Source organism: Podospora anserina, chromosome 2 (genome assembly GCF_000226545.1).
Source record: "Podospora anserina S mat+ genomic DNA chromosome 2, supercontig 1".
Taxonomy (NCBI): domain Eukaryota; kingdom Fungi; phylum Ascomycota; class Sordariomycetes; order Sordariales; family Podosporaceae; genus Podospora; species Podospora anserina.
The window spans coordinates 27,948-47,543 of NW_001914830.1; the positions used below are offsets into that span (position 1 = coordinate 27,948).

The window sequence follows — 19,596 nt, forward strand, 5'->3', positions numbered from 1 at the left end:
GGAACTGATAGCTATTAATTAATTAGTGCTACCCGGGTATCACACTGTATTCCATGACACTTCCTCCCCCTTATTTGGCCCTCTTGACGACAAAGGCGCCACGTTCAATGGTGTTGATGAGAATAAATCCACTCTTGAAGAAGGGGTAGTGACTCCAAGTGCCGACGAAATCCAAGATACCACCCTCTGGAAGAGCATCATCCTCGGGGTAAATGTCAAAGAAGCCAACCTCCTTCACTCGGGCACCGGTAGGGTCCCTGGACAAGCTTGATACATCTAGAATTCTCAAGCCAGAGCCGTAGTTGCTTTGGTAAGAGAGACCGTCAATGACAAACTGGTTGTGGTCAATTCCGTAAGCAGCGCTCCGGAAGAAGCCAGTTTGCTTGGGGCTCTCAAGAGAGCGAATGTCCCAAAAGTAAGTGATTGGATACCCGCTGGCAGCCGGACCGACACCGTTAACCTCGTCAAGCTCATCATCAAGGACGAGGAACTCCTGCCAGGCAGTGTTAGTGACCCAGCCTTGATGAGTATCTTTTGGAAAATCTGGTTAGCACATGCGTGGAAGACTGGTGGCGGTGAAATCTTACAGGCTGCTCCCTCGTAACTGGTGCGTGAGATGATGTTGGTGGCGTTCTTGTCAGTAACATCGTAGCTAGGAGAAAGGTTAGCCATGGAAGCCCTACAATACCGCCTAAAGCACTTACATGGTCAAGGTGTCCTCGTTGTAACCGTAGCAAATGTCCCGGCCCCAATACTTGAAATCAGGACCCCGGTATGTCAGGCACTGAGCGTCATGGACGTATCCATCACCTGCGGCGCATCCGAGCGTCTTGGGCTTGGCTGGGTCCTTGAGATCGATGAAGATGAGGCCGGACCGACAAGCGCTGGTGCGGGGTGCAGCGCCGACGGCGACGGCATACTGCTTTTCCTCATTGACAACAACGTTGTGAGTGCGGCCAATGGGCAGGTCGTTCCACCAGGAAGTGACATCCTTCTCGGGGTCAAAGGTGACGGGCTTCTTGGGGTTGATCTTGGTAAGCTTGCTCATATCAAACACCTGGACACCGTGGCCGGCGGCCTCGGATCCGATGATGATAAAGTTCTTGTACCCCCTGATCTCACGCCAGATGAGGGGCTCAATGCCCTTGGTCTGAGGAAGACGGCCGAGGTAGACAAGCTTGCCCTTTTTGTTGATCTCGGCAAAGGCGGCGCCATCAGCCTGAGCGATGACGACAAACTCACGGCCATCACGGCTGGTCCAGCCCCACGAGGACGAACCCTCGCCAGTGGCGGATCCCAGGTCAGCGTGCGACACGAAATCGTAAAAGTCCACCTGTTGGGCATGGTCAGAGTGTGTTCGTCCGTCTCGGATTCAGGTAGGCAAAATGGCTCACACCTTGTTGCACTTGAACGTATTCATGGCATCGCCGGGGATGACAGCCGCAACACCATTCTTGCAGCGGATGGCACCGTCACCGCCCCGCGACTTCCATTTCTTGGAGTTGAAGTGACCGGCTTTGAGCTCACGGTTCCATGTGGCATGCTTCTTGGCCATCAACTGCTCGTGGACGGCACCACTGTCATAAATCTTGGCCACGGCCGGGTCCGGGGCGACTTCTTTGGCAGCAGCACCATGGGCCAAGAGGGCCGTGATGGCTGCGGTGACGAGCTGAATTGTTCTCATGATGGAGCTTTGCCGTAGTTGTCCGAGGGTGATTTGAAGGTGGCGAGAGAGAAGCTGAGAGGTGTCTGGCAATTCAAAACAGCAGCCTTGGTGCTTTTATAGCGATTGTTCATGTCCACAAGATGCTCTCTCCCGTAGTGTCAACCCTGATCCATGTCTCGCAACCTTCCTCCTGTTCGAGACATGTTGTGCTAGGATCCATCTCGGCATCGTAGCTGCCCATCTCTGATCAGAGTCCAGACGAATGTTGGAGATGTCGCCATAGACTCCTGGCCTGTTCTATCGATTTTGCGGTGCAACATGTGCTTACTTCTCCTTCCTGTTTGGGGAGGTTGTATCAAGAATACTAAGATAAGTTGGTCCATGCCGGGGTCTCTGAGGATTCGCAATCGACATTCGTTCGTTGCATGATAACACCCAGTGCAGTGCCCGTCGGCCAAGACGGTCGACACCCAAACTCCCGGGATGGAATATGCCAGTGTACAACAATGATCGCATAAGCCTCTGTTGCTCTATGTATGGGGGACTGCTGCAATCAACGCAGGGCCAAAGGCCAAGGTTTTGGTATTGCGTTCGGTATTGGGGAGGCGGACACAACCGGGCGGCGAGACCGTTATCGATGCTGCAGGAGGCTACCTATTAGGTGCGGGGACGTTTTACCTCCTTCCAGATTGGGTCGGGCTCCATGTCGGGAGCATCCTCATCGCGGTTCCTGCCTCCATCCAACAAGATGCTCTCGAGTGCCCTAAGGCTGGTCGGAATAAGTGTTTGGCTTCTTGTCCACCATACGAGGGCAAGTCCATCGGAAATTTCCTGACTGAGCGACCAAATCTGTTCAATAGCCACCTGCCCTATGGTACGTAAGGTCCTTTGCCGACCGGCCTTTCTCGCATCATGTCGATCACGACACTTCGTTGGCCGCGCGAGGCAGCATTCGCATCTTAAAACGACATTGTTTCCGACTTGCCCATTCAACGTTGCCTTCCTAAAAAAGCTTGTCATTTATAAGCTTCCATCTTCCCCGCAGTTGACAACAAGGGCTGTGCGGTCTGGGCCTTTGCTCAAGAACCCGGGGGGTTTGTCATTTCCGTCTGATGAATGCAAGGCCGTGGCGCCGGCAGAGTGAAGGCAGCAACACCTGCTTCTCTGGGTGCCTACAGAAACGGTCGCACTTGGATGGTCTAATCTGCTGAGCTACATGTCACCGCATGCTCGTATTCAATGAAGATGTGCTTTGCTGAGGCAGACTGGGTCGTACCAACGGCTGTGTCTGGTGTGGCAGGTCGGTTTTGATGGGCACTTGGAGCGCGTGAGGTCGAGCTATGGGGGAGCGTCTTGAGCAAAACTCGTGTTACTATTGCAAGCACCATTCATGAGATTTTGCAGCAACCTATGGATTCCTATCACTGGAAAGGCTACCACCGAGGAAATCAGTGCAGACGCGCCCCGTCCAAGGGCGGTCAAGTTCTTGTTCCCGTCAAGATGACAGGTTTCTCTTTCGCTAAAGCATCAATGACTGAATCGGGAAGATACAAATGATCCTTGACCAGTTGCTTTGGCGTCAACACAAGCCATTGAGCAATGCTGATGTCGTTGAACTCGGGGACTTGCAATACGTCGAGGAAAATCAGATCCTCGCTGCCTGTGTTTTCAATGTAGTGTCCCGCGGCGGCAGGAACAAATCCATCTCCGCCGACCATGAAATCAAAGGTTCTGGAGGCGGCAGGGGTCTCATATTCTGTTGTTCTATCAGACAGAGCCTTGAAGGAAGAACCAGACATCGACAGCGTATGTGTCGTTGACAAAGGAGCAACCTTTGTCATCTAACAATGCTTGAGCATCAAGGCCAGCTCGTTGGCGGAATGTATTAGGAGCGAGCCGCATGTCTAGGTACTCAGGCCATGACTTTTGTCGCCGGGAAACAGATGCATTTCTCTGTTTTGCCCATCCAGAGTTCTTACCAGTCCCTGATCTATCTTGTAATATGCCCATTGGCCACATCAGTTTGGGCATGTCACCCACACAAGATCCAGGAGGATCAGACTAGATTCACTGCGGAGTGAGCCACCAGCTTCTGCCATAGTCGGTGTTGGCGACTGACTCACTTACAAGACCGTCGTTCTCCCCCTAGTCCCCTATTTAGTGTCATCGTTAGAAAACAACATAGGGGGTTCGTCATCGTGACGTACTGGGGATACGGCAAGGCCAAAGTCCTGGCAATTGAATAAGCAAGATCCATGGCGGGGAGTTATTCGAAATCCAACCGTTTGTGCCTTCGTACCTCTGTGAACAGGGGCTCAGGGTCTGGAATCAGCATTTCTTATATCATGGCGAAGCTTTGTCTAGTCCTCGAAACCACTGGTACCGCGCCTTTTCGTACTTGTGACGGAGAGTATCCATTCTCCTTTGATTCGACAGAACTTTCTTTTCCGGAGTATGGAAGCGTATAAGCACCTTGATCGCCTCGGACTTGGAAGATGTAGTTTGGACAGCACACTCCTGCTAATGGCAAGATTCAAAGATTCGTTTTTTGTGAAAATACATTGTATGACGACTGGAGAACTGTATTGATGTAGGAAAATCGCACCGATCAGTTAGTAACCCCATGGTAAACAACCTTTTTGACATGAAGTAGTGCGGTTAATGAAGTGGGTGGGCTTTATGGCGAATGGTCCGGTGGGCGAGAGTGACGGGATGAACGCTAATCATGAAAGGGATACCTGTATCCGAGAAGCTGAAAACGTATCGTGAATCGCAGTCAAAGAGATCGGACAACAGTCGGCGGACAGTCGGTGACTTGGGCGGCCAGACTAACATGACGCTATCAAATACACCGAACGCACAGACCACCGTCCACCCTTATCAGCCGAAAATTTGTTGCTGATTGAGTGAGACTGTGTGAGAACCTCAATGACCACCAAGTCACTCGCTCATAATCTCACCGCGGCCGTTTCAAAATGGAGGTCGATAGCGACGCAGACTCCCGGTTTTTGGAGGGGACACGTCATTTTCTCTCTTGGTTCCAGTCTCTGCCGGGAGCAACCTTCCATAAGGACATTGCGATTGAGGATCTGAGGAGTCGAAATGCAGGACGGGGTATTGGTGAGGCTTCCTGGGGTTCTGATTGCAATCTTGCGCTTTTTGCTGACAAGACACCCAAACAGTCGCCCAGGCCGACATTGCTGCCGACACAGTTCTTTTCACCATCCCACGCAACAGCATTCTTTGCGCGGCAACCTCCCCCCTGAAAGACATACTCCCTGAAATATTTGACCTCGACAATGATGATGAGGACGAGTCTGGAGATGAAAGTGATGGTGACAACCAAAACTCTTGGACGCTCCTGATCCTCATCCTCATCCACGAATATCTGCAAGGGTCCTCCTCTCAGTGGAAGCCTTACCTCGACGTCCTCCCCTCCACCTTCAACACCCCCATGTTCTGGACACCCTCGCAGCTTTCCTTCCTTCAAGCTTCTGCCGTTACATCCAAGATCGGTCAGGAGGAGGCCGATAAGATGATCGCATCCAAGATCCTCCCTGTCATCCGCTCCCACCCCCAGATATTCTTCCCCTCGTCAGCCACGCCCCTCTCCGATGACCAACTCATCCAGCTGGCGCACCGCATGGGCTCCACCATCATGTCATATGCCTTTGATCTTGAGCAGGACATGGAGATCCCCGAGCAGCTGGAGAACGACGACGAATGGGAGGAGGACCGCGAAGGGAAAACCATGCTGGGGATGGTGCCCATGGCAGACATTTTGAACGCCGATGCCGAGTTCAATGCGCACATCAACCACGCCGAAGATGCCCTGACTGCCGTCTCACTCCGCCCCATCAGAAAGGGGGAGGAGATTCTCAACTTTTACGGCCCGCTATCGAGTGCCGAGCTGCTCCGACGGTATGGATACGTCACGGAGAAGCATGCCAGGTGGGATGTGGTCGAGTTGTCTTGGAGTCTCATTTCGTCTGCGCTGCAGTCCAAGCTCCAAGCCCAGCCAGAGGTCTGGGAAAAGGTATGCGCGTTGGTGCAGCAGGACGAGGAGTTTGAGGAGGCATTCGTTCTGGAACGTCAGAGTCCGGATCCTTCGTCCACAGGGTTGTTGGAAGAGCCGGCCGAGTTTACTTCTCTCCCGGACGAGCTCGGTGAGCAGTTCAAGCTTTGTCTAAAGGCCTGCAAAAAAATAACAGACAGCAAAAACGATATGGCCCTTCGCGCACTGAACGACAAGGACTGGAGAAAGAGGTTATACCTAGAAACCATATTGGAGGCTGTGACGCAGAGAGAAAGGGAATACGGTACCACACTAGAGCAGGATGATCAGTTCCTCAGTGCTAATCCGTCCGACCAACGAGAAAAGATGGCTGTGCGGGTGCGCCGGGGGGAAAAGCTTGTTCTAAGAGAAGCACGAGAGTGGATCAACACGCAGCTCGAGGAGCTGAGAAACAGACCCGTGGATCAGCCACAAGACGAAGGGAGGGCGGCGAAGAGGAGGAGAATATAACTATGTGGAAAAGTTAATAAATTATTAAGATGATATCGTTGACAAGGTGTACCCATCGGCAGTGCCTCTGATCGGTATAAGGTAAGCCAGATTATGAAAAGAAAGGAAAACGCCAACATGGTCGTTCCTGGACCCTAGCCATGGATGCCAAACATGTCCCAAGACTGCAAGCCATCTCAAAGCAGGTCATGCCTTGTCCTTTGGCTTCTTTCGTATCAACCCCGCATCAAGGACATTGATGGAGATTGGCCCGCTCTCATTAGAGCCTGCCGTGCTTTGCCCTGTCTCTTGTGATGGTCCTTTCCTGCGCACTAGTCCTGTCAAGTTGGTCACGACGGCCCCCTGATTACCACTGCTCACACTCCCAAAGAGGTTTCCTTGTGTCTTAGCCTTACCGAGAACCGAAGCACCCCACTCGTCAGCGCCAACGCCTGCCTGGCTGATCCAGCGCCGAGAACTTCCCACCGCCTTGTCCAGTGTCGAAAAGTCCAGGTGCAACAGAAGCTCGATATCCCTCTTGTATTCCGACTCGCTGACCACTTTGGCACCCCGTCCTTCTGGGGGCCAGTAATAGTACTTTGTCGACGTCGGTCGGTCGAGTAGATAGTTGCGGAGCTGGCGCTTCACCTTGGGCGGTCGCGATATGATGGGGCCCGTCAGCCTCTTCTTCTTTCTCTTCAACTTGTCCTTTTTCTTGCGACGATCCGGTTGCGGGGGCGATTCATCCAAATCTTGTTTCAGCGGGCTGCCTCTGTTGGAGCGGGGAGTCTGAGCGAGGATATCCATGCGCCGACGGGGAGGTGTGGAGGGTGGGTTGTGAGACGAGAATGGCGCGTCAAATGACGAAGCGGACGTGGTAGTCTTTGCTTGGGCGGCAGTACCCTTCTTCGTGGGATCAAAAACTAGCCAAATAAAACCAGTGAGCCGTCCGCTTGAGCACTCCTGGCGAAACGACATCATTTCCCAGAACTGGTCAAGAGTTTTGACGCTCGCCCACTTCCATATTCCCTGCTTGCGTTTGGAGACCTCCTCGTCCAGCTCGTCGCGAAATCGGGATTTGGGGTCGTCGGGGTAGCGCGGGATCAGGCAGCGCGGCGGCACCCAGTCGAACTCGTCGACGTAATGGGATATCTTTTCCAAGGGATGGCCGATAACCCAGTTGTCTGCGCTCGTAGCTGTCCGTGGAACAAAGGCCCTCGTGTCAGTCTCCTCCAGACCCGGGACGAGGAGGTACCCTTTTGGGGTTCCCCACGCCTCCCCTCTCAATCCCTCCATCAGCGGGTTGAGCACTCTGCACCACCATTTGACCAGGCCCCGGTCGTCGAGAATATGCTTGCCGGCATTTTGCACGCTACCTGGAAACAGATACTGCGACTGGGCGCGGGCAAAGAGGTTCACGATGGTCTGTGTGTTCTTGCGTCGACGATGTTCGATCAGGTAGGCGAGGAATGTGGCTGTCACTTGGCGGATGGGCGATGAGGTGCCCTTGGGGAGCTTGAGAAGATGCAAGTAGCCAGTCGAGTCCGCCTTGCCCACAAACAGCGTGGTCGAGTAGGCTGTCGTGAAGATGAAGATCTCGACAGCAAAGACCAACACCTGGGCTCTGGGCTCGGTGGCTTTGGCCTCGTCGGCACCGGGCGAAGCGCGCTTTAAGGAGGCAGGCGCATCGTGGTCGCGATCTATCGAGATGGCCAGGAAGTGGCTTTCGCCAAATGTCTTGTCTGGCCGTTCGTCTGGTGGGGCCGAGCAGAGAGGTTCGGTCTTGGTCGGGGGCGTCGAGAGGTGGTAAACGGCAAACTTGAAGCCGTGAGGCAGCACGGCAGCGAGTCGATCGCGAAGGGTGTCAGTGCTGGTTGGAGTCGGAGTCACACTCTTGAAGGCACGTCTGAAGGTCGAGGATGTGGTGGAGGAAGACATTGTGGTGGTCGAGGCCCTGGAGACAAAGTGGTATCCCAGGTTCCAATGCAGTGCCGTGGCAGACAAGATGGAGCCCAGGGAGCTGGAAGCTGGAGCTGGAGCAGGCGTGCCTGGCGTGCTGGGGATCAAGCCTGGTCGCGTGGGCCGCTTGGCATCAAACTGCATTGGCCAATGAAAAAGGTTTGTTTTGCCCCGCACATCCCTTGCAGCAGTGGGGCTTCAGTGTGGGGTTGTCGGGCTGAGCCGGCGCCGAAGTTCAGCCGCTTGGCAACGGAAGCGCATTGCAGCTTTGGCTGGGGAAACCGAGAGGACGGAAAAAAATTACAGCGCGATTGTTGGAGTGCCCGGCGCATGTGCTTGGAAGCAGCAAGACAAACAACACCACGACCTGTAGCTGGCCATTGCACCTTGACGAACCAGTCCCGCCCGACGACACCCCAGCAGCCAACAACACCATGGCTCTCAATCCCGCGCGGGCGTCCGTCTCGTCGGCCTCCAAGGCTCTGGCAAGATGCACCCGGCCCCCACCATCGTCGGTTGCCAGCTGTATGGGCCTATCTGCCCGCCAAATGTCGACAGAGACGACACCGACATCAACACCAACCACGGCCGATAGCCAATCAGCCTCCGGGGCCTCCTCCTCGGAACGTCGCCCGCGGTGGTCTTATACCCCAGAACGAATGAAGGGCCCCGGCTTTTCCATCAACATTGTCAAGAACCCCGCGCGCAAGATATGGCACGTAAACGAGGATCCAGAAAAGGTCGATGCCGTTTACAACCGGTTCCTGGGCAAGAACGGCGACAAGATGTTGCCCGACGAGATCAAGTGGCTGGCTGTAACACACAAGAGTTTCGACCAAGGAAGGAGAGGCTTCAACACGAGACTGGCCTACTATGGTGCGCCGGCCCATTCTCCGTCATGACTTGTTTTAGTGCTGATTCCAGTTGTTCCCCCCAGGTCGTCAAGTCCTCGCCCTAGAGACTACGCGAAGTATCCTCGCAAATCCGCTCCCTGGGGATGCGGCCCAAGAAGCAATCACCTTCTCTGACGAACATGGCCGCGAGCCGTTCCAGCACCCTGCTCTCGCGAATGTCGACAAGCTGTATGCAAGACAACCCTGGGACGTAGTAAGCATGGAAAAGATTGCCAAACTCGCCTTTGATGTTGGTCTGGGTGAAATCACCCGGTGGAAACCCAAGATGGTATAGCTCTTCTCCCCCGTTGCCAATGCCCTGACTGAATCGGCTAACGAATAAACTCTGTCTGGCAGCCTGAAAACCTCGAACTCTCGGGTATTGTTTCGGTACTCAACACATCAGTCTTGGCCATCGTCGGCGCCGTTTCTCTTCAAAATGGCGCCGAAGCCGCGCATCGCGTTGTCCGCGATAGAATACTAAGGAGACTGGCTTAACGGCTGCAATGGCCGAGGCGAGTGGCATCGTGTATAATCTTGTATTATAGTTTATTGGGCGGGCGGGCAATGTAGAAATGGCTGGAAAATGCCCTCTCCAGTGACTTGCGATGAACCCCAAACGTAGAGTAATAAGTCACCACCCATCCACAAACTGAATCTCGGCCACCTTCATGGGCTTCTTGCCAACCTTCATCCACCCGTCCCCATCAACAAACTGCTTGCCTCTGCTCAGGAGGAAGCGGCGATAGTAATCAGTATCGACACTCGCTTGCTGCAGCACGCATTTACCGCCCTTCCACTCGGCCGGCGGCATGCGCTCTGCATATAGAAACAAGATAAACTCATCCAGGTCGGCAAAAATGGTCCGCGCAAACGCTTTGAGAGTGGCTGCCCCCACTGGGTGAGCCCAGGGAGCCATGCTCATTGACAGCCTTCTCAGCCCCCTCGCCTTACCCTTTTGGTTCCTCAGAGTGGATGCACCCGTCTTTCGGAGCCAATCCAACAGGTTCGTCAACCGGGTGTAATGGAGATCACCGAGCAAGGCGACTGTGTCATGCTCTAGGTTGAGATACAGCGAGCGGGAAGGAAGGAGGTCGCCAGGCCGTTCCGAATTGATCTCTGGGTCTAGGGGGTGGTGTCGGACGAAAGGAGCGTAAAGGGGAAGCGCAACATTATAGTGCCTGAGAGCTGCCTGGCGGGCTTCCATAGAGACCGAAAGAGCGACAGGGTTGAAGGAGAGTGATTGCCACTTGGGTTGGTCTCGGTGGTTGTCATCAGCATAGTGGGTGCGGCGGGTGTGAAGGACGACTGTACGAGGGAAGAATGAGAGACGCCTTTAAGCTTCAACCATTAGTTGGCGGCATGTGAGTTGAGACACGAGAACAAGGAAGCCTGACCATATCTTGAGACGGAGCTCCGCGGGGAGAAGTGAGAATAGGGAAAACGTTGTGAGGCCCGGGCTCTCGTCGGCAGATGTTGAAGAAAACCGCCCATCACTCGGCTCTTGGCTGATGCTCATCGTGGTTGAGGTTGGAACCTCTCCTACTGCCCTTGAGGAGAGGCTCTCTGTCAAGGCAGCCATGATGCAGACTCAACTAACCGTTTATATCTGGTTGTAGAATTTTTGAGTGTTTCTGGGCCTTCTGCAAAATAAAAGCAAGCAAAAGAACCTCTAAGATGCGGGGGCCAGTGGCTTTTAATTCAGGGCCACCATCCGCAGACGATATCCATTTGGATCCAGGTCGGCATCGTCCGCACGTCTCCGCCTCAACATTTGAATGTCTATTTGGTACTTAATGGTCCGAATCACGAGAATTAGGCGGTGTGTGCGCCCAAAATTGTAACCGATAAAGATAAAATGTCAGCAGTTGGGCTTATTAGGGTGGGGGATGACAGGGGGGTCAATAGACAGCTCTCCGTGTGGAATTGACGTCAGCGCGCCCTTTTGGGTACCTACATGACTGTCTGGATTTTCGGTCCACCTCCAACACCCCGCTCCTCGAACAGGTCGGTCTGTCTTTTCCCCCAAGCTACTGCGATTTTGCGCCTTTCCATGCTATTCCAGCCAGTGTCGATTTACCCAGTCAAAAGCTTACGCATGTGAGGCTGTACATAGACCACTCAGGCGGGCAGTCAAAGTCAACATCCGGTATGGAACGAACGCAACCATTGTTAATATTGAAATCTGACATGAGCGGACTGAACACATCAAGCCATACCGCGATCCAAGCTCAAGCAAAACTTTAGATACCCCAAGGCCCAAAATACCCCTTTCAACTGAACAATGGAGTGATCACTTCGTCGTCACCGTCATCAGCATCCCATCTACCGGCTTAGCAGTTACCTGTTGATTCTGGCAACCCGTGTTAGTGGTAAACCTGTGAAATAGGTATGTACAGACAAGCTTACATTGTACACTGGTTTGCCCTTGAGACGGCATTTTCGTGTTGGTTCAAGAATGAAAGCTCCCTTTTCATTCCTTTCCAGCTCTCCCAAGCCCACCTTGGAAAAGGTGTATTTTCTTGCCACAAACGCAATGATGACCCTTGCTTCGATCGTGGCAAGGTCCTGGCCGATGCAGTTTCTGGGACCGCGCTCAAACGGTCTCCAAGAGCTGGCGGGAAACCGTCTGTCTTCTTCGATGGTGCTGTCCCCGTCGTTGCTCGAGCTCATAATCCCGCTCTTGTCGCCTAGCCATCTGTCGGGCATGAACTCGTCCGCAGTATCACCAAACACTTGAGCGTCTCGCTGTATGATGGTGGCGCAGTTATAAACCACCATGCCATCGAGACAGAGGTGTTGTCCTTCAGGGGTGTGGACAACGAAGTTGCTTCCTGGTGGCGCCATCCTTGCCGTACCAGCTGGTGGGCATAGGCGCAGCGTCTCCTTGATGACGGCGGTGGTGTAGGCCATGTTGTTGAGCAATTCATCCCCTCCTGGACTCAGCAGCTTGTGCTTCATCAGCTCGAAGCTTTCACCTGATTCGGGGCCGAAGAGGGCATCCAGCTCTGCAACTAGTGCCTCGTGCGCTTTGGGGTACCGGTGAAGAAAGTAGAATGCCCAAGCGAGAAGAATCGAGGTCGTGTCGTGCCCTGCAAACAGGAACGTCTTTACCTGATCGATTGTCTGAGCCAGCAGCTGCTCGTCGAGCACGTCGTGTCCCTGCAGTGACAGGCTCAGCACACTGCGCTTTTCCTGTGGCTGCTCCTCGCCATGCTTCAGCCGAATCATCTGTTCCAGAAGGGAATCGACCTTTTTCCCAAGACGGAATCGTTTGAGGGCCAGCTTTGGATAACACCACCACGGAAGCATGTTGCTTCTTCCATGAAATGTCTGGACTAGTTGGTCATAAACCCTGATGAACTCGCCCTCTCTGGAAGAGTCGGGGATCTGGGCGTCAAAGTCGATGCCCATCGTCACCGCCCCGATGATGTCAAATGTCAAGCTGATAATGAGGTCGGTCAAGGGGAAAGATTGGCCATTTTCGCAGAGCTTGTTCAGTCTACCGAGGAAGATCTCAGTCTTGTCAATGATACAGGGGAGCAAGGTCATGAGGTGCTTCGGCGCGAATCCAGGGTTGTACTGCTTTCTCATCGACTTCCATTCCTCTCGCTGCTTGGACAAGATGGAGTGAGGCCCGATGAGGTCCACAAGGTCGGCTATGGTAGGAGATTTTGGGGCGCTCCAAGGATACTGCTTCGTCGCTTTCGACAGCTGCTCGGCCACCTCATGAGACGAAATGACGGCCATGGGATACCTGGCTGGCCAGAGGTCGACGAGAAGCACAGAAGGGTTACCGGCAGCTTTGACCATGTCACGGAAGATCCAGTCTGTTTATCTATTAGCGACTGGTCACCAGAGTACAGGAGTAATACAAGATCTGGATAGCAACTCACCAATATGCAGATCAGGGAGGTCATTGTTTTTGACTGTAAACTCATGAATGGTCTTCATGTGTCCCCAAATAAAAGACGGCTTAAGCTGTGGAAAGTGGGCATACTGCTTGAACCTGCGATGCCACACCGTCGCCAAAAGATACACGCCAACCGGGAGCAAGGCCCAGAGCACAAGATGGCTCGCCATTTCTTTTGTTTCTGTTATCTGTGAGTCAGATTTCAGGCTCAGGTTAATCACTTGTGCAGACTTACAGTGCGGATGACTCAATAGGCAGATTTGCTGCAGAAGTTGGGAACAGACAAGAAGAGGACTTTATCAATTTAGAGGGGAAGAACGGGCGTGAAGGGTGTCCCAGCGTTGTCCTCAGGTGGGTTCGCCTGTTGGTTGTTCCCGCGCCTCTCGTTTGTTGCAAAACAACCAGGATTGAATGAATTCTGCATGGAACTTGGGTAGCTGGTGGTCTTTTTGGTGGCGGTGAAACAGTGGGTAGCCTGTAGGTGAGAGTGTACCTACCCTACCTACCGATATTGCCACACCTGAACTTGGGACACAACATGAACGCCACGGAAACCCATGGCAACATTTTGACTGGATATCGTATTGTCGCTGAATGCTTTATACAGAAGACGTTGACGAAGGGGTGGTCCTACCCGCGTAGCTTCCGGCTAAAGACACCCTCCAATGCAACGTGGCCCAGGTACTACGTGATCCCGACACGGCCTCAGATCTTCCCAATCTCCCGGCCTCCGGTGTTTCTTTCGCTGCCCAGGATCAAATTGACCTGGTTGCTGACCCCGATCAACTCCCCTTTTTCGTCCGTAATCACCACTTCCAGGTCCAGTCTTCCGTTTCTGATCTCTTTGCTTTGCATCCTCAACCTGAGCCACTCAACCCCCTTTTCCTCGGGCAGCGAACGTTTCAGTTCCAGACTCATCACGATCGTCGGATACCAGAACATCTCGGTCGCTTTGAATGGCTTATCTGTTTCGCCGCCTGGAGGGGGCCGAAACGCTTCGACGACGTAGGGGAAAGCATCACTGACGAGCCCGAGGGAGGAGTTTGTGAACCCCTCTGACGGGATCTTGAATCGCATCCACAGGTCGATTACACTCGGGTGCTCCTGTCCCCGCTTTGGAAAGTAAAAATGGCAGTTGTCCAAAACCCGTGCGTATGTGCCAAACGCTCCGGAAGATCCAAGGTCGAGCTCCCGCCAGTTGTCATCCTGCCTCTTTGATTTCAACAGGGAAAAGTCTGGAGAGGCAGTCTTGGACGGCAATGACCACAAAGTGGGCAGTGTGAGTCCTTGCTCTCTGGAGAGATCCGTCATGGTCAGATAGGCCGTGATCTCGGCCCGGGACGTTCCCTTGGTAATCCAGGGCGCTTGGTCGAGTAGTCCTCGTTGGTAGAGTGTCAGATGAAGCATCGAGAACTGTCTTCCTGGCTTGGTTTCCGAGATGATGATGATAGCAGGGCCAACTTCGGTTCGATTGAGAAATTGGAAATGCGACGTCATGGCATCTTTTTGGTGTTTTGATGCCAAATGCAAACGGGCTGCCTCCAACAGGCAAGAAGCGGAATACCCGCCATTGGGGACTGCAGTTGATGTCAGTCAGAGTACCTAGGTATAAGAGGGCAACCGAGAAAGGACGAAATCATACCAGTCCCAATGCAATAGGAGTCCAGCAGGTTAGTTTTGTATGTGTGGGAGTCGAGTCTCTCCACCTTGGTGGCTTGGGAAAAAGAGATGAGGGCAGACATGATAACAGGTGCAAAGGAGTACTGTCTGATTTGTTGCTACAATGATTCTGAAAGATCCGATGGACCTGTAAACAGGTTTATTACATACAGACCTGCAGCTCGACTATACATAAGAGCTCCATGTGGTAGAATAATCAAGAAAATAGACCCACAGCTGACCTCGGCTGCCGTAGAAAGAAATCCGAAGTCCGTTCGTTCACCACCACCTGCTGCAGCCTGATCCTGATCAAGCCAAGTAGGAATGTTATAAAAACTGAGTGTGCCTGTATCAAACAGACCACACCAAGGGAGTTATTGCCGGCAAAAAAAATAAAGATTATTGATCATCAATGATCAAAAGGTTTGGACAATATGGGAATTGAACCCATGACCTTTCACAGGACGCAGCTGTATGGATGCGAAGCGAAAATCATACCCCTAGACCAATTGCCCTAGTTATTGGAAACAAATGCTAGTTTTCCCATACATGATTGGCCTTATTCCCATCTCTTGCCAACCAAGCAGGGAACCCTTGGAAGTTGGACCTCGGCTCTACCAAAGATTAGAGGTAGGGGTGGGTCAGCCACAGCTGCGATTCACATCCTTGAAGACCATGGAAACCCCATCTTCACATGTCAACTGCAAAGTTGTCTACCGCACCTCAAACTCTTGGAATCCCAACAATTCCAGAACCTGCCATCCAAGTCGTTGCTATTTGGGCTCACCTCACAATTGCCAGGCTGATTTGTCTCGATTGGCGACATTGCTGGTTGACAAGATGGACGCATCCCTGCAGCGCAGCAGGCGGTTCGAGTTCAACTTCTTCCCAGCCCCACCCGAGATGTTCGCAAATGTGGATTGCCAGCATGCTTTGTTGGGGAAGAAGGGGCAGGGTACTTTGTAGAACATTGGTTGACTGACGATAAATTATCCCATGTCCAGTTTACGATGGTGTACTTTTTTCTTTGGCTCTGTTGACATTCGCAAACCCCCAGCGCTTCAACCTGACTGACCACCACGATGACCAACGCCGAACCGCCACCGCCTCCCGCCTCAGGGCCCGAAAATCATCCCGATGAAGCACCGTTGCTGAAAACCTTCACCCGCCTCAGCAAGCAAGTCTACGTTCAAGAGCCCGTTTCCTCTCCTCCCCCAGGCGCTCACGAAACCGATCCAACAACCGTGATCATATATGGCTGGGGGGATGCCGCGCCGAAACATCTGTCCAAATATGTTACTGGCTACACGACGCTATTTCCCTATGTCCGGCTGGTCCTCATCTTCTCTCCGATCCTCAAGACGCTGTACCAGACCCTCGACTCTCGTTCAAAAACCATGATACCCGTAATCGAGGCCCTCTACGGGCCCATTTCCTCCCTTGGCTCCTCTGCCGTGCCCTCCAAGGCCGAGTCCAAAGAACGAATCCTCCTGCAAGTCATGTCCAACACTGGAGGGATGAACCTGGCCGCCACCATGTACGCTTTTACTAGAGCCCAGCCCACTGAACCAGCTCAGGTGTTCCCCTATGACCTCATGGTCCTTGATTCAACACCAGGGAGCACCGCCTTCCTTCCCAACATTGCTCCTTGGTCACGAGCCATGGCAATAGGAGCTTCGAGAGTCTTGCCTTTTCTCCCCTTTATCGTCATCCAGGCGATGGCGGCGCTGTTCCTCGCAACGCTGCATGGCGTTGGTCAGATCATGGGAGCTACTTCTGCAGCAGTGTTCTCTGTAGCCGCCGTAAACGATCCATCATTGTCCGACATCACCTCGAAACGGCTATACCTCTACAGCAAAGAAGACGACATCATTCATTGGGAGGATATTGAAAGGCACGCGGCAGATGCAAAAAGCAAGGGATGGGACGTGTCGGCTGAGACCTTTGAGGGCACCCGCCATGTTGGCCACATGAAAGCCCACCCGGATAAGTACTGGACTGCCATCAGCGCAGCATGGAAAGATGCAGTCAAGAAACGAGACCATCAGTGACATGTGCGAATGAGGAATAGTGGAGAGAATAGAGATCAACTGGTAATACTTGCCCATTATATTCCCTATTGCATGGAACCTGTAAAATGCTGGCGAAAAGTCAAGATGGGGGCATCGCAGTCTCATTGGATCTTGGTTCTAGGTAATAATTTGAGAAACCCACATGGCCTTTTGAGCAAGGTTGTCCCGTTGTTCACCCTCCCTCACGGGCAATTGTGTTTGTCCACATATTGCCCCATGCCTACCACGGCACACCTTACAAGGTGCCGGCAGTCTTGAACGCCTTGAGGCAGTCCTCAACTTTGGCCTTCATGGTCTTCTCACCCTCTCTGACCCAGACACGAGGGTCGTACTTGATGGTTATCAGTATAACCAAAACAAGAAATGTGGGGACACGTCACTACACTCACCTTCTTCTTGTTGGGCTTGTTCCCGCCTTCGGGGTTTCCAACTTGGGTCTTGAGATAGTCAATGTTGTTGGTGACATAATCTCTGATGCCCGTCAGGTAAGCCCACTGCAAGTCAGTGTCTACGTTCACCTTGACGACACTATTCTCTTGTTAGCATCTCGAACGGGCTAGTCTTGACATGTGCAGGGGCAATTTACCCATGGCTGATCGCAGTGTGGTAGTCGGACAAGGAAGAACCAGATCCGCCCTGTGACAAACTCGTTAGCATAATCGGTCTTGGCGTCTCTGGCAAGGACCTTGGCTCGCATCCCAGTTTGCAAAGAACCAAAAGTACTCGAGCGTGAAGGAATCACGTAGCTCAGAGGCAAGAGAGCCTCATAGTTTCGAGGCCTGTTCAAGAACAAACCGTGGTGAACGTGAGCCAAGAGTAGAGGTCCTGCAGCCTGGGTATGCGAGCCCAGAGTAGGACGACGAAGGGTGGATTCTCACATGGAAGACAAAGAAGACGGGCTTGTCCTCGGAGAACTTCAGCTGCTCCTTGACATAGGCCTGGTGCTTGCCCAACAACTCAGGGTGACTGGCAAGATGAGATTGTGGTTTAGTAATTGACTCAGGCGGTGCGCGTTTTAGCATGGAGCAAGACATACAGCTTGACATTTCCAGGGGCGTAGACGCCGTGAACATTGCCGAAGCCAGCAGCAATGCTGAAATACGGTGAGATGTCCTTGAAGGCGTTGTAGATCTGCAAGATGTCCTCGGGCTGTGTGTACAAAGCGGAGTTGTCAACACCAGAGTCTGGATACCTCGGGTTAGCAAAGCGCATCTCTGTGTCACCAATTTACTTACTATCGACACCGTCCTCCTCGCCGCCAGTGATACCAATCTCCATCTCGAGCCACTGCTTAAGAGGAGCCATGCGCTTCAGGTAACGGACGCAAGTCTCAATGTTCTCTTCGACGGATTCCTCCGAGAGATCAAGCATGTGACTGCTGAAAAGGGGCGTGCCGTTCTTCTTGAAGAACTTCTCGTCCTCCTCGAGCATGCCATCGAACCATGGAAGGAGCTTCTTCGCGCAGTGATCGGTGTGGAGCACCACGGGGATGCCGTACGAAGGGGCGATGGCACGGATGTAGTGGGCGGCAGCTATCGCGCCAGCAACGGAGGCTACAAATCCTCAGCATCAAACACCACTAGAAACAAGAGATGGGGGGACTCACCCTCACGCTTCTCAGAGCTGTCCTTGATGCCCTTTCCAGCGAAGTAGGCGCTAGTCGCCAAAGTCAGCACTTGCAGGGAGAATTGTAGAGCAAACCAATGGTGACTTACGCTCCACCTTGCGATGTCTGGAGGATGATGGGAGCCTTGGAGTCACGGGCTTGGGGGTCAAGGTTAGCACAAATCACGCATGGGACTTGGGAAGGAACCTACCAGCCTCAAGGGCGGCGACAACAGTCGAGCTCGAGGTGACGTTCACGGCAGGAATCGCAAACCCGACCTTGCGGGCGTGCTGGAAAAGCTGGAGAACATGGTCGCCCTACACAAGCAGCAAGAGAATACAGGTCAGGAGGTTCTGTCGGAGAATTGGCTGCGGATATGCGGATTGGGGGTTGGACGTACGTAGATGACTCCGGCGGGGAGGTTAAGCTCCTATTAAAAAGTACATGTCAGCTGCTGGTAGACGACAGGAGGTCTAGGTTGTGGCTTACATCGAGGATGCCCATTGTGATATCGGTAGACAGGTAAAAGCTAATTGTGCGGTGATTGCTGAAGGAAAACGGAGTGACTGGTCCAAAGATGAATGTAAGGAGACGAGAAGGGAGTGGAAGGAAAAATGAGTGCTTTGTATGACGCACCTGGACTCTGTCGCGGTTGCTCAGACGAGTTGCAAGACCACCGACAAGTCGCTGGCAGGAGCGGGGCATCCCGGTCCAGGAGAATCACCCCACCATGTCCACCGGCACCCCGCGGGCTGGCCAGGTGGGGTGTTGAGCCAAAGCACTGGCTTCGGCATGTGCTGCGGCCCGGCAGTGATTCCTGCGGCCTGTCCTGCAGGCTTTTGACAGCTGCCAACTGAAGAAACTGTTGGGATTTCTGACAGAACCCAGTTGAACCCCCAATCTCTTGGCAATGTCATCAAGACATGGTCGGTCCGATGGCCCAAGAGGCTTTTTTGGGCTTTGCGAAGCCGGACGGACGAGCAGGGCAGTGTATTTTTTTTCTGCACACTCTCACCGTATTCCCATGATGTCAAACCACCCATCATCTCGGCCGGTCATGTCGGCGTGGGTGGAGAAACGCGGCGCAAGGCACAGCACCTGTGTCGCCAGCTTGGCGGAAAATAGTGGAAAGCACCGGCGTCCGTACCCGTATGACCTCGGTCCGACATGACACATATTCGCCAGGAACCGGAATGTCTTCAAGGCTGTTCTCGACCGTTTAAAAGGTCTCCCTCACGCCGAATTTCCTAGCACTCGTAGTTGGGCTTCAGGACCATTGGAAGTGAGGGGTGAGAGCCTAGCTACGTCATGGTGGATCAAGTCC

General features: G+C 53.2%; 10 protein-coding genes across 10 annotated transcripts, besides 1 other annotated feature; 3 read left to right on the forward strand and 7 right to left on the reverse strand.

Moving 5' to 3' along the window:
* Window positions 1-70: 70 nt before the first annotated feature.
* PODANS_0_620 (uncharacterized protein) lies at window positions 71-1,684 on the reverse strand (the record flags this gene model as incomplete). The annotated part of the gene is made up of 4 exons (XM_001903070.1): window positions 71-531; window positions 588-652; window positions 705-1,333; window positions 1,397-1,684. 4 exons carry the CDS (start codon window positions 1,682-1,684, stop codon window positions 71-73), a joined length of 1,443 nt encoding a protein of 480 aa, XP_001903105.1.
* Window positions 1,685-3,144: 1,460 nt separating this feature from the next.
* Window positions 3,145-3,697, reverse strand: PODANS_0_630 (uncharacterized protein; the record flags this gene model as incomplete). Its single annotated transcript, XM_001903071.1, has 2 exons — window positions 3,145-3,430; window positions 3,513-3,697. 2 exons carry the CDS (start codon window positions 3,695-3,697, stop codon window positions 3,145-3,147), a joined length of 471 nt encoding a protein of 156 aa, XP_001903106.1.
* A 944-nt stretch (window positions 3,698-4,641) lies between these two features.
* Window positions 4,642-6,191, forward strand: PODANS_0_640 (uncharacterized protein; the record flags this gene model as incomplete). Its single annotated transcript, XM_001903072.1, has 2 exons — window positions 4,642-4,786; window positions 4,849-6,191. The coding sequence occupies 2 exons, from the start codon at window positions 4,642-4,644 to the stop codon at window positions 6,189-6,191; spliced, it is 1,488 nt and encodes a 495-aa protein (XP_001903107.1).
* A 186-nt stretch (window positions 6,192-6,377) lies between these two features.
* On the reverse strand, window positions 6,378-8,273 carry PODANS_0_650 (uncharacterized protein; the record flags this gene model as incomplete). Its single annotated transcript, XM_001903073.1, has 1 exon — window positions 6,378-8,273. One exon carries the CDS (start codon window positions 8,271-8,273, stop codon window positions 6,378-6,380), a length of 1,896 nt encoding a protein of 631 aa, XP_001903108.1.
* Window positions 8,274-8,563: 290 nt separating this feature from the next.
* On the forward strand, window positions 8,564-9,317 carry PODANS_0_660 (uncharacterized protein; the record flags this gene model as incomplete). The annotated part of the gene is made up of 2 exons (XM_001903074.1): window positions 8,564-9,005; window positions 9,067-9,317. 2 exons carry the CDS (start codon window positions 8,564-8,566, stop codon window positions 9,315-9,317), a joined length of 693 nt encoding a protein of 230 aa, XP_001903109.1.
* A 339-nt stretch (window positions 9,318-9,656) lies between these two features.
* PODANS_0_670 (uncharacterized protein) lies at window positions 9,657-10,604 on the reverse strand (the record flags this gene model as incomplete). The annotated part of the gene is made up of 2 exons (XM_001903075.1): window positions 9,657-10,356; window positions 10,420-10,604. 2 exons carry the CDS (start codon window positions 10,602-10,604, stop codon window positions 9,657-9,659), a joined length of 885 nt encoding a protein of 294 aa, XP_001903110.1.
* Window positions 10,605-11,362: 758 nt separating this feature from the next.
* PODANS_0_680 (uncharacterized protein) lies at window positions 11,363-13,105 on the reverse strand (the record flags this gene model as incomplete). The annotated part of the gene is made up of 2 exons (XM_001903076.1): window positions 11,363-12,852; window positions 12,919-13,105. 2 exons carry the CDS (start codon window positions 13,103-13,105, stop codon window positions 11,363-11,365), a joined length of 1,677 nt encoding a protein of 558 aa, XP_001903111.1.
* Window positions 13,106-13,640: 535 nt separating this feature from the next.
* On the reverse strand, window positions 13,641-14,677 carry PODANS_0_690 (uncharacterized protein; the record flags this gene model as incomplete). The annotated part of the gene is made up of 2 exons (XM_001903077.1): window positions 13,641-14,512; window positions 14,578-14,677. 2 exons carry the CDS (start codon window positions 14,675-14,677, stop codon window positions 13,641-13,643), a joined length of 972 nt encoding a protein of 323 aa, XP_001903112.1.
* A 343-nt stretch (window positions 14,678-15,020) lies between these two features.
* Window positions 15,021-15,109, reverse strand: a tRNA (tRNA-Ala).
* A 567-nt stretch (window positions 15,110-15,676) lies between these two features.
* On the forward strand, window positions 15,677-16,645 carry PODANS_0_700 (uncharacterized protein; the record flags this gene model as incomplete). The annotated part of the gene is made up of 1 exon (XM_001903078.1): window positions 15,677-16,645. The coding sequence occupies one exon, from the start codon at window positions 15,677-15,679 to the stop codon at window positions 16,643-16,645; it is 969 nt and encodes a 322-aa protein (XP_001903113.1).
* Window positions 16,646-16,901: 256 nt separating this feature from the next.
* Window positions 16,902-18,977, reverse strand: PODANS_0_710 (uncharacterized protein; the record flags this gene model as incomplete). Its single annotated transcript, XM_001903079.1, has 11 exons — window positions 16,902-16,997; window positions 17,056-17,194; window positions 17,253-17,302; window positions 17,545-17,632; window positions 17,703-17,850; window positions 17,902-18,219; window positions 18,273-18,322; window positions 18,382-18,430; window positions 18,484-18,589; window positions 18,673-18,702; window positions 18,762-18,977. 11 exons carry the CDS (start codon window positions 18,975-18,977, stop codon window positions 16,902-16,904), a joined length of 1,290 nt encoding a protein of 429 aa, XP_001903114.1.
* Between the last annotated feature and the right edge of the window lie 619 nt (window positions 18,978-19,596).